Source organism: Mesocricetus auratus, unplaced genomic scaffold, assembly GCF_017639785.1.
Source record: "Mesocricetus auratus isolate SY011 unplaced genomic scaffold, BCM_Maur_2.0 Super-Scaffold_100014, whole genome shotgun sequence".
NCBI classification, from domain to species: Eukaryota; Metazoa; Chordata; class Mammalia; order Rodentia; family Cricetidae; genus Mesocricetus; species Mesocricetus auratus.
In genome coordinates, this window is record NW_024429197.1 from 73,604,145 (window position 1) to 73,617,512 (window position 13,368).

Here is a 13,368-nt window from a genome sequence, read left to right on the forward strand (position 1 = left end):
TCAGGGAGGTTCTAGTGCCGGGCAAGTGTCTTTTCTGGTTTTGTTAGCTTGTATTGCACACAGAGATGGGTTTCCTTCTGTAGTGCATTTTGATCGTCAGCCCCTTCTCATCCCCTCTGCCCTTTCCTTTCCAATTAGCAGGTGACTCAGTTCAGGAGGGTTGGTAACAGGAGCACGGTTGGGGGTTATCACAAGAGCACGGACAACTTACCAGTTGCTCCCTTTATAAAGGCAAACACACCTACGACGCCTCAGGGAGAGGCGAGACCCCAGGAGTCCCTTGAAGGAAAAATTTCATGACGTTAAAGAAACCCATCATTTCTCACTTGTGTGTCACCGCCTGGCCTTCCTTTTGGCTTTCCATCACTGCCACACTTCCTGTGCCTGACACCCACTTCCTGTGCACGGAGTCCCCTGCCTCCTTGAGGTTTTCCTTCGTGTGCACATCTGTTCTTTCAGGATGCTTGCATTGAGCTGTGGTTCAGGAATGGGCCCTGAAGGACTCCCACAGACGCCCCTGGAAGGCAGCAGCTCCAGCACACAGGTCTGGAGCAGATGGACCACACCGTGTTCCCAATTCGGGCGTGCAGATGTCAGTGATGCTGCGGTTGGCTGATAGTAGTTCTTATCAGACCGCAAAACAAGTATGCCGTCATTCCAAGACAATACAGAAATAACAGTGTGTGACTCTTGTGTAAGGGGATGTATATAACTCGTGTGTATTCTTAGAGCAAGCTAGGGAGAGGAGGGAGGGAGGGGACATCAGGGTTATTGTGGGAAGGATCGCTGCCTCAGACTGCACACAACTCTTTAGTCCTAGACGTGTGCAGAGATTTCAGGGCCGCGTGTTCATCCATCCCACTCCTGTGTCAGTGAGCACCTACCGCAGTGGTGGGGTTTAACACCCTCCCCATACTTACTCTACCGTTTAATTCATTTATCTTTAGACGTCTTAATTAGTATTCCCACTTAGGCAAAAAGTGATAAGTGACTTAAGCTTTAAAAGTGCATTGCTAAAAAGGCAGAGGCAACTGGGCACAGTAGCACACGCCTTTAACCCCAGCTCTCAGGAGACAGAAGCCAGTGGACCTCTGAGTTTGAGGCCATCTTGGTCTACATAGCAAGGACTACATGGCATAATCATGGCTATGCAGAGAGAGACCCCATATTTAGAAGGAGGAGGAGGAGAAGCAGAAGGAGGAAGAGGAGGAGGAGGAGGAGGAGGAGGAGGCAGAGGAATCAGAGATAGACTAATAATTGGAGGGTTGAGGAGACTGCTGGTGGGTAAAACTCTTGCCACACAGCTGTGAGAACCCAAGCTTCATCCGCAGAGCTCACTGTGAGAGGACAGTTATAATCACAACAGCCCTATGAGAATCCCCAGAACAGGTCAGAAGAGGGCCCCATATGCATGCAATGCCCACATAGCAAGCAAAGGGCTCTGGATCCCCTTGCACTGGAATTTCGGAATTACAGGCGATTGTGAGACACCATGTGGGTGCTGGGAACCAAACCTGGGTCCTCTGCATGAGCAGCCAGTGCTCATAGCCACTGAGCCATCCTTTCTTCGGTCTCAAGAGAGACCCCATCTTAAACAAGGTGGAAATTGAGGACCAACATCCAAGGTTGTCCTTTAATCCTCACATGCACAAGGGACATGTGGGTACCAGTGCGCTCATGAATACACATGCATCATACACACTTAACCCACACACATACACAAAACAAAACAAATGAAGCATAGGACATGTGTGTGTGTGTGTGTGTGTGTGTGTGTGTGTGTGTTGTGTTTCACCTTTAAATCGAACTCTGAGGTTTCTAGAATCAAAAGAAAAATAGGAATCACTGGCTGATGCCTGTAATCCTAGCACTCAAGGTCAATGGGTAGACGCAGGAAGACCAGATTAGCGGTTTAGCATGATTTAGAAACAAACAAACAAAAAAGATGAAACATGAAATGAACTGTTTTCGTTTTACTAGAGAAGTCATGAACCCTTCTGAAATGTAACATCCTTGCTGGTGGCCAACCCTAAGAGGAAGGCTTTCTTGCCCATGTCACTGCCTGTCACTTTATGTGGAATCCCTTGCCTCCTGCATTTTCTACCCCTGGATACACCCGACGCCAAGCCAGAAGAATTTTCTGCCTTCCAGTGTGTCGGGGACAACTTAGACAAACGATCACCTGTAGTAGGGGTGGAGAGGTGAGCTTGCAGGCACCGGAGCCCCGCGTGCAGAGGCCTGAAGTGGAAAGAAGCCTGCGGCACCTGATACCGCTGGAAAGCTCAGGTGGCCGGTGGCAGCAGCTGCCAGGGGCAGGGCCGGCGCAGGCCTGAGGCTCACTGCCGGGAAAGAAAGCTCGCTCGGTTCCTCAGAGGGCACAGGGTAGGAACGGGCCATTTTCACTCTAAAGGGAGTCTGGCCATTCTGTAGTGCTGGTCTGGGCACTGAGAGGAGTCTGGAGCCCCTGCAGTTAGAGGTCATTAACACCAAAGAAGTGGCTCTCATTCCAGCTTTTATTTCTTTCGGCGTTGAAATATGCTCCCGGGGCAGAGGCCACACTGCCAGTGCTATTCTGCTCAAAGCGGGCTGAAGAGGAGGCCTTTTCAGGCCGTGTAACCATCCTAGCATCTCCTCAGAGCTCACAAGTCTGAGGACCACAGCCAGCCAGCAGCCTGGAAGTCCCATGTCTCCCTTTTAAAACTCCTCTGTTTGGGACAAGGTGTACAGTTGGCTCTGCTGGCCTTGTGGTACCTGAACTCCTAGTGAAGGGGTGGGGTTGGGGTTCAGAACCCTAGATTCATATCCTAGCCCTGTTTCTTATTTTCTTTGTGACCTTGCATAAGACACATCTTTCTTTATTTGTGCGGCTGGAAGACGATGGCTGTCATTGTGATTTTGCTATTGCTGCCCCCTGCAGGTGGCCATAGCAACCACAGCAGGCAGAGAGGCAGGACCTGGGGACATCTTCACAGAGACTGTAGTTGTACATAAATGAAGATCCCCAATCTAGAAAATTAGATGTCTGTGTCCTCCAGACTGTACGAGGATGTTAATCACAAATGTCTCTGCTGGCAAGAAAATGAGTGAAAGGCTGATTCCCAGTGTTAGAGGAGTAGGAACTCCATACTGGTTGAGTATCCTTCCTCTTGCAGTGTGGAAACACATGGGCTTCACTGAACTAGTCATGAAATACCCCCAAATAATTTTCATCTAAAGGAAGAGGATCTGGGTTTGATTGGGCATACCTGTAATCCCAGCCCCTGGGAGATAGAGGCAGGAGGATCAGGAGTTTGAGGCCAGCCTGGGTTATATGAGACCCTGTCTTAAAACACCAAAAGCAATAAAGAAAGAAAGAAAGAATGAGTGAGTGAGTGAGCCTACAATTTCCATTATGAGTTAATTTATGATAAAGAAGACGGTTTTGTTATTGCTTTCTTTGATTTTTTGTTTGTTTTCAGTGCTGTTGTTTGAAGTCAGACCTTCACAGCATGCTAGACAGGTGCTTTGCCCCTGAGCCATCTCCAAAGCCCCAGAGGACAGCTTTGTAGATATCCATAGATGATTTTGCAGGTGCCAGACTGAGTAAAATAGAATAGATAACAAAGTGGAACTCTGGGTTCCTTGTTAGAACAGTGCCTGACCCCTTGAGCTCCTAATGTGTGTTCGAGACACTTGTACTTTGTTTTATTTTATTATAGTATGTCTGTGTGGTTTACATGTGTGTTGTGGGCATACTCACCCATGTATGTACATGCAGAGGTCAGCATCTGTTGGGTGTCCACCTTATATTTTGAGACAGTGTCTCTCACTGAGCTTGGAGCTTTTTATTTAATAAGCCCTTCCTCCATGTGTCTGTCTCTGCTCCCCGACTCCCTACCCTCTACCCTGCCTAGTGCTGGGACTGCAGACATGCTCTTGGCTTTTATGTAGGTGCCAGAGAACCAAACGCATGTCCTCAGCCATCCACCCACATAAATATTGGCTCATTGAACCATCTGAGACACAGGACCAGTGTTGTTCAGTCTCCCGCCCAGGAAGCTGGCTGGAGATTGGTGACTTGCCACAGGCTACAAGTGGCAGAGCTAGGATGGACTCCTAAGGAGTCTCTGAAGGTGTGGCTCTTACTGCTCTTTCTGTTGGGGTGACCATGCTTAACATGAGTTCAAGTGTTCCATGCTCTCACTATGTAGAGTTGGTACAGACTGGTGACCTCAGTCTGTAACTTCAGGTGTAGTATATTGCTCTGTCTGTGCCCTAATTTGAACAGGTTCCTGGGAGCTGACGATACAGGAAACTCATTAAATATGATAGATGAGTGGGTATGTGCATGTATGGGTGGGTGGGTAGATAGGTAGTTGGTAAATGGATGGTCAGGAGAATGGGCAGATGGAAGGATGGATAGATGGGTGGATGGATGGACGGATGGATGGACGGATGGACTGACATGTGTGTAGAGGTCAGAGGTCAGCATCTGTTAGGTGTCTCCCTCAGTCTCTACCTTATTTTTTGAGTCTCTAACTGCACTTGGCGCTCTTTGATTCAGCGAGCCGTTCCTGCATCTGCCCATCTGTGCTCCCTAACTACTACCCTCCAACCTGCCTGACGCTGGGACTGCAGACACACTCTTGCCTTTTATTTAGATGTCGAAGATAAGCAAGGCAAGCTAATAGAGAAAACGGAACATGTAAATGTGCCTTCAGGTGTTTTCCTTAAATGCTGAATGAGCTTAACTTAGAACCCAGTGTGGAGCTGCAACAGAAACACAGAAGCCTGCTGGATGCCCTTGGAAGAGACCCGGTCACGGTCTAGGAAGACTTATAGAGGTGACGGGACTTGGAGATAGTGAGGTAGAGGAGAACAGCTACTGTTTAGTTAGACAGTATACATTATCATGCTAACCCCTACTGTTTAGGTAGTGTACATTATCAGTGAGGTGACTGGCCTCCTGGAAGCACCATGTGTGGAGACATGTGACATAATCCATATTCCCGTTATCTTGACATGGGCCTGAATGGTGGTCTGGGTGGATAGCACCACGCCACCTGCTGCTCAGGACAGGGCCACTCTGGTTTACACTGGATAAGCACAGGGGAAACCCATGGGTCCGGTTTCTCCAGTAGTGGCTGATGGCAGTGGTGAGAACCTAGCACTCTGACAACTGCTCCTCCACCCACAGAGGCAGTGGAACGATGATCTCCAGATGGGCAGAGAAGCGTGGTGACTTGCATGATGCAGACGGCTGGTCGGCAGTTGATTGAGGCAGACTGCTGGTCCCAGGGTCACTGTTGTAGGGGAGGAGTGTTGATGCCAGCAAAACACACGGCTAGTACCTGGCCCTTTCGAGACAGTTTTGTGCTTCTTACCTCTCCATTAGCGCTGTCCCTAGCCTTCAGATGTCTTTGATAGACTCAATTTGTGGTCTGCCTCTTGGCAAGCCTGTGGTGCTTCCTCCATATGTCCTGGTGTGTGTGTGTGTGTGTGTGTGTGTGTCTGTGTGTGTGTGTGTGTCTCTGTGTGTGTGTATGTGTGTGTGTCTCTGTGTGTGTGTGTCTCTGTGTGTGTGTGTGTGTCTCTGTGTGTGTGTATCTCTGTGTGTGTGTCTCTCTGTGTGTGTGTTTCTGTGTGTGCCTCTGTGTGTGTGTGTCTCTGTGTGTGTGTCTCTGTGTGTGTGTGTGTGTCTCTGTGTGTGTGTATCTCTGTGTGTGTGTCTCTCTCTGTGTGTGTGTTTCTGTGTGTGTGTGTGTGTGTGTGTGTGTGTGTCTCTGTGTGTGTGTGTGTTTCTGAACCCCTCTTGCCCCTGCCTGCTGGTGGGGATACCTCAGAGTCCCAAGTTTACACCAGGTTTAAGGGTATGGGTCAGTGACATGGTAAGAACAGCAGCGAACAGTTATGAGTGTTCACCCCCAGAATGGGGGGAACTGGAGACCCTGCCCACGAGCCTGCCTGCTGTCTGTCTCTACATGTCCCCAAGGCCCTGACCTCTCTGCTGTCATGGATGACCACTCTCTCTATGGCCCTAAACCAAACAGATTTACAAGTTCCTTTTGGACAGTTCCTTACCAGTCTAACCTGCTTATTGCCAAATGGCAAAATTGAGGCCCAGCAAGGGTAGTGGGAAACCTCAGATCCCCTAACAGAAGGCACATGGATAAGTCGGGCCTGGTTCTCTATCTCACCAGCCTGTGAGGTCTTTGCATTTTTCCTTGATGCCTGAGGCTGCAGGCTCCCAAGTACACTCTGCTAAGAGGTATGTGACTGGCCTGGCATTCCTGTGAGTGGAACCTTGCTGTCCCCAGAGGACCAGAACCACAGGAGTCAAGGTAGCAGCAGCCTTGAGTCTGTGTGGAAGGCCAGAGTAGTGGATGTCCCCGGCTGTCCTCCAGAGTGCACCCCTCTGTTTGCTGACCCCTTTGAGAGAAGTCAGGGAGGAGACTAGGAGGCAGCAACTGACTGTAGGCAGGGTCTTCCCTGCAGACACGCACGTCTACTTAATTAAAGAGGGTGGAGGGGCAGGCAGGCTCCTTCCAATCCCAGTAGGCCAAGGCTGTGTGTCAAGTGTGCTTGGCCGCTGGAAGTGCTGGCTTAGAAATCTTGTTTCTTTCTGTTTTTCCAGAAAAATATAGAAAGCCACAGATGCTCTTGCCCCCCATGACCCCTGAAATCCACATTTGTCCTCAAAGAAGAGTCAGCATCAGGCAGCAGAATGGTCTGAGGGATGTGGCTGACAGCCCTACAGCCTTGCACCGAGGAGGCTGGAGTTGACGAGGGCTGGGACTCCATGTCTTGTACCCTCACCAGGCACGCTGTCCCTTCCCCTCTCGGCTTTGAGGCAGCCCTTCTGTAAAACGTTAGGGCAGGCAGCATGGGGACTCTGGAGTGGACAGTCAAGGCCGAACCTCGGCAGCACCGACATTGGTGTTCTCATCAAAGGCATTAACCTCCTCTCTTTCTCAAGGTTGCTGCCCGCCTATTTATAGAACTGACCAAGTGGAGTGGGCCGGTTGCCTGCGAGAAAGAATACACACGATGTGGATGCTCGGTGCAGCTCTCCCTCTTTCCCTTCTGACTCCTCAGACCATGCTTTTCTGTGGATCCCTCTCCATGGAGAGTCCCACGGGGAGGTGGGAAGAGACTCATCTGCTGAACACCGACTGTGTACACAGGCCTGGATTTCATGTCCACAGTCCCATTGTCCCACGCCACCCAACAAGGTGTGGTCTCCCTCGCCTTTCACACATACTGCTTTGAGAGGGGAAGCCACCAGCCCAGTGCCTCTCAGTAGATAAGAGCAGCTTGACCCTTTCTGCTAGCCTGGGCAATCTGTGTGCTCATTCCATTATTGTCCCCTGGCTGCATGATGGCGCCCATGGTGGTTGTGATTTCTTGTGGGGTGCCATCGTTTTTTCAGGACCTACTGTGTGATAGCCCAAGCTTTGTCTCTCATCAGTCTGTAGGTGTCATGGGACATGTTTTACATCAGAGACTACCACACCTTACCTCATCAGACACAGGTGTCCTACTCTATGCTGAGTGATGTCTTTCTGGCCTGTCAGCAGACCACATGTGTCATTGAGGCCTACTATGCTACCTGATGGTGCCTTGTCCCTCAGCAAGGGCAAACACCTTGAGGACCCCTTGTGTGAGTGCTCACACCTTATTTTTATCAGGCTATAGCCACCTTGAGGACCTACTGTGTACCAGAGCTGCTCTGTCTCCCCAGGTACAGCCTGTCACTTCTCTGACCCAAGTGTTGTGAGACCCTACTGTACATTCGGCAATACTTTGTCTTTCGAAGCATAAGTATCATAAGAGCCTACTGTGCACAAGGTAATAATTAGTCACTTGACAGGCCTGGTACACAGTAGGTTATTGGTTGGGCCTTGCAGGGTAATTTGACCAGGCTTAATTTCATCATATGCCTAGGATGGGATAGAGGACTCTCGCTAGTTGGAAGAGCACTGGACAGGGGAGCTTTGTCCCTTTGGAACAGGGAGCAGCAGGCAGGGAAGAGGGTTCGGGAAGATGCGGGCACAGAGGATGTAGGCAGCCTCCCCTTCTGCTGATTTCACCTGTGCCCAGACACTCACTTTCTGTTTTGCTGGTGCAGAATCACACCCTCCCCTCCTGGACTTTCAACCTAACAAAGGTTTGATTTTCCCACTATTCCACAGGGGAGCATGGGAAATACTCAAGAACACTGTAAGTCTTTCCCTGCTCATCATCTCAAGAATCCTTTCTGTGAAGCATTTTGGAGAGCTGCCATGCTCATTACCCCTCCACGAGGGCCTGGCATTTGCCGGAGAGTGAGGCCCCGCCCCCTGGGAGAGCCAGGGCCCCAAGCTGTCTAAAGGATCTCATCCCTCATCCCTCATCTCTCATCCCTCATCCCTCATCTCTCATCTCTCATCCCTCATCCCTCATCTCTCATCCCTCATCCCTCATCTCTCATCCCTCATCTCTCATCCCTCATCTCTCATCTCTCATCCCTCATCTCTCATCTCTCATCTCTCATCTCTCATCTCTCATCCCTCATCTCTCATCCCTCATCCCTCATCTCTCATCCCTCATCCCTCATCTCTCATCCCTCATCTCTCATCCCTCATCCCTCATCTCTCATCTCTCATCCCTCATCCCTCATCTTTCATCCCTCACCTGGTTGTTCCTTGAGGGTTGTGGAGTTCATAGAGCTCAAAGAGGCATATTGGGGTAACAATTGAGTGCCCACAATTTAGGTGTTGTGTTCTTATTTTCTTATATTGAAAACTATGAGCTTTCATCATAGAACATTGCAAAAAAGGAAAATCAAAATTCTGTCCACCAGCGATCCCACCCAGAAGGAGGTGCTGCTGGGCATTGGTGCCCGTTAATGTTTTGTTTTCTTGCATGGTTTTTCTCCCAACATAACTGAGGTTGTGCTAGAAGCCATGACTTGCAGCCTGTCAGCCCCACTTAACATCAGAATACGTCGTTGCAAAGCCTCAGTCAGTACACCCTTCCTGCAGCATGCAAATCCAGGACCTGAAGAAGCCTTCACTGAGTCCGACCAGCCCTAACTGTGGGGTGCACTGTCAGCGGGGGCTGCCTTAGTAGACCATCACACAGTGGGTGACCATCACACAGTGGGTGACCATCACACAGTGGGTGGCCATCACACAGTGGGTGGCTGGAGCCTGAGGCAGCATATGGTCAGGTGGCCTGCCAGGCTTGCAAAGGGTCACTCTTCTTCCTGTGTCCTATATACAGGGAAGCAAGCAAGCAAGCTCTGGTATGAGTACCCACCCTCGGTGTAGATCTCATCATGAAAACCCCATCCCCATGGCCTCATCCTCCCAAAAAGTCCCATCCTCACATTCACTGTAACAGTGTCTAAATTTGGGCGAAGCTACAAACTGGGACTCCTAACATGAGGTATGTTTGCTGTTAATCCAATACAAAGTGAGTGTTTCCCAGAATCCATACCTTCATCTCCATTGCCGGTGCATTGTGGGAAAGCAATAGGACTGACCTCAGCTTCTACCCCAGGGCCTAGACTTTGTCTTACTCCTTACTCCTGTGTTTCTCCATCCTTTTACTGGGAAATTGTACAGCAAAGATGGTATCAGTAGCCGAGTGAAAGGAACCCCTTATTGTGTGTGTGGGCACTGAGGACTTGGCCTTCCTCACGGAAGTGGCAGATCCCTCTCCACCTGTCATTGTAAGAGTTAAGTTTGTAGGAAGAAATGAAGGATGAGAGTTTAGACACCTCAACAGCTAGAACCACTTTATTTTTCCTAAGAGGTGGTGTCTTAAGATCTGACTGCACTGTTACTAGGGTACAGGACTGACCAGCAATAACCAGAGTTCAAGAGAACACAGATTACGCACTTCAAGCCGGGGATTTTGCAGTTAAGGAATAGGGAAGGAGGTGGGGGAGTTTCATTAGGGGCAGAAAGGGGAAGTCAGCCTTTTTCCTTAAACAAGCTGTTATTGAAACTGCAGAATCTGTTGTCTCATTTACAGCCACCTGGCGTCTGCAGTGGGGGCAGCTGCTTCTCTTATGTAATCTCCAAATGATTGGCTTCCTGCAACTCTTAGCTCATTTTATGGCTTTGGCTCTTTTTGGGAGGGGGTGTCCTTTACCCATGATAGGAGTCCATGGGATTCCTTGGGATTGTACATGCCAGGTGTAGGGCGGAATCCTTGTCACATACAGGCCCCTGCTCAGTGCTAAACTACTGTTACCGATGCTTCTGTTTTTGATTCTCTTATCTAGTAATTTTTGGGGTCCTGAGACAACTGTCAGGCTAGACAGTTTCACACAGATTCAGCATATATTCCTGTCCCTTAGAATCTGTAGCAACTTGGCACCAGAATGCATTGATTCTTGAGACCCTTTTGTAAAAGGGCCACTGAGATGTCTCAGTGAATGAAGGAGCATGCCCCCAAATCTGGCGACCTGTGCCCGATCCCCAGGACCTACATAGTGAACACAGAAAACCAGGTCCCACAAGTTGTTCTCTGACATCCACACATGTGCCATGGTACATGCACATGTGCACATGAACACAAACAAATAAGCGTAACAAAACTTTCAATGGTATAGCATACCCTTTGCAGACTTTAAGTCATCTTCAGAGGACGGTACCCGATGCAGCGTGAGCACTGTGAAAATAGCTGCTGCAATGCACTATTTAGGGAATGCTGACAGGAGACAGCCTGTGTACGTTCGGGACGGATGCAGACTTTAAAAATCCTCAGTGTGTGTGCGCACATATGTACACATGCTCGTGGAAGCCCAAATTTGGTGGCCTTCCACTTTGTTTACTGAGACAGGGTCTCTCAGTTCTTCCTAGACTTTGTGAGTTGGCTCACTTAGCTAGCCAGCTTGCCCTGGGGATCCTGTCCCTGCTTCCCAACTGCTGAGATCACTAGAGGTTGCCATGCCAGCCTGACTTTAGGGTTCTTGGGATCTAACTTCACATAAGCATGACAAATGCTTTTAACCACTGAGCCACCCAACCCCCAGGCCCCTGGATGCATTAAAACAAAACAAAATAAAAACACTTGTTCTGTGACTGAATGAATCTGTGGGTGTGAAACTGTGTGAGGAGAGTGCTGACTGTCCTTGAACTCCATGACTCAGATTTAGATATGAGTGACATTAGTGAAGTCCAGAGGAGGCCCAAGCTTCTAGGAGCCCACAAAGAGTCACCTAGGGGACATTCCATTTTCCCAAGATCCAATTGTGATAGGTGTGTGATACTATCTGGTTTATTGGGGACCAGTCACAGAGGCACTCTGTGGCGCCCACATTCCAGATGCTTAGCATAACCACATAGCGTCAAAGAGAGGCTCCCTCCATGAGCTACACTCCAAAGCCGAGGTCTCCGACACCCGCGTGGGGCCAGCCCTGTATTCAGGCCTCGTAGGGACAGCAGCCTCAGGCCTGCTCAGTTCATTCTCTGCACAGATATCTTGAGAGATGACTTTGTATTTGGACCACTTGAATTAGGGTAGTACAGATGCTCCGTTTCTACAGGCCAACACTAGGGCTTGAGGGTGGGATGGGGAATGGGTCTAAGGCTGGCCCCTCTTCCGTGTGTGAGTTCTTGATAGGAGGTGACATAACGATAGAGTGGGAGTGCCGCCTTCCTTCTAACTGTGTGTCCCCCTCTCTTCAGGCTCTCAAGGGCTCCAAGAAGCTGGTGCTGTCTGTGTACTCGGCTGGGCGTATCCCCGGGGGCTATGTCACCAACCACATCTACACCTGGGTGGACCCACAGGGCCGCAGCACGTCCCCTCCCTCCAGCCTGCCCCAGCCGCATGGCAGCACCCCGAGACAGCAGGAGAATGACCGCAGGAGTGCCCTACACCTGCTGCAGAGTGCAGATGAGAAAAAGGTGAGATCTGCCTAATGGGTAAAGTCAGTGGGACTTGGGGAGGCCTTGGATTTCCAAGCTCCTTGTACACCCAAGAGCTCCCTCACCACTAGAAGGGTGGACCCAGGCTTTGTTACTTCCTTTGAGTCCCTCAGTTTGGTCTCCTGGCTTCTGCTGGTGACCTTACAATAAGCTGTGTGTTGCCTTCTGGGATTAGCTGCCGCCACAAAGTAGCACAAACACTGTGACTTACTGTGAAACTTTCTCCCACAGCAGAATAGAGGGGACCTTCAGGGATGGTATACAGCTCTGCACTAGACTTATTCAGGGATGTAGATCCCCACCATCCACCAGCTCCTAAGGGTGGTCCTTTCTGGTAGTTGAATCTGGGTCACAGTAGGCCCCTGCTTTAGCACCCAGGACAGGGGAAGAGAGAAAGCTTGGGGTATGCCTTTACATGTGAACTTGGTATGCATTGACTTCTTCAGGGTCCAGATCCAGGCATGGACTACTCACAGTCTGCATCATGATTCTGGAAGAGTCTTAGACAGTAGGGGTCTTGGGCTGTAAACAGCAGAAACCAACTTGATTGACTCTGGGGTTTGGAAATGTACTGGAAGGGTGTAAGCAACCCAAGAACTGGAGCTGAGAGACTCGGTGAATCTGCAGAAGGATCCGCACCACAGTCACCCCATATCTTTCCCTTCCAGTCTTCTGTTTCAGGGAGGGAGCACCTTTTGGCTGGCAGAATGCCTTGAACCTTGATTGACAGGACCAGTAGCCCTCTAGCTGGTGGGGAAAGGGCTTCTGTAGCCTGAAGGAAGCCAGGCACCAGCAAATGTCTCCTATAAAGCCATCTTCCTTCTCCTTCAGAAAGTGAGCTATTTCCTTCACGAAAGAATGGGGGAAATGATTGAAGCGCCTCGCCCCCAAGCCTTAACCTCTCTGGGTGCTGTTTGCATGGTCCTGTTTGCATTGTGCACTTCTGGGATCAAGAATAGCTGTCACTCCAGCCTGGCAGCTTCTCTCTTCTGATCCTTACAGACAGGAGACCACGTAGCATGGGGTCTGAGGCCACGCTCCTTCCACAGACTGTCGATAAGACTGTAACATTTACTCAAAGTGGTTTGTGTTCTTCGCTCAAACATCCATATGAGGGACATAGGGAGATTTCGGTGGCTTGTGGGGAGCTGTTGGTGCCTGGGAGGCTGGTGTGCACAGGGTGGCAGCCAGCAGGTAGGCCTTCATGCCTCCCTACCGGGGGCACCCACTTTAGGCCACCCTGAGGGACTTTATCAGCCACCTGGGTTATGATCAAGGCCAGGTTTGCAGCAATAGGCAGAGAACTTGCTTTGTGGTTTTCTGAAGCTGCTGTCCTGCGAAGAACCTGAATTCAGAGCTGAAATTGCTATACTTTTGACTGGTGCCGAACACATGTGGCCCGAGCATTGTTCAGGGTGCCCTCCTGAGTCCCCGAGGCCACCTGCAGGGAATGTAGCACCAGAGTCTG

General features: G+C 50.1%; 1 protein-coding gene across 7 annotated transcripts in view; it reads left to right on the forward strand.

Moving 5' to 3' along the window:
- Nucleotides 1–13,368, forward strand: part of Whrn (whirlin) — an 82,155-nt gene that overhangs the window by 12,420 nt on the left and 56,367 nt on the right. For all 7 annotated transcript variants that reach the window (XM_040757346.1, XM_040757341.1, XM_040757342.1 and 4 more), the window contains exon 2: nucleotides 11,661–11,879. In XM_040757346.1, the coding sequence (XP_040613280.1) occupies nucleotides 11,661–11,879 (219 nt within the window). The remainder of the gene's footprint in view (nucleotides 1–11,660; nucleotides 11,880–13,368) is intronic.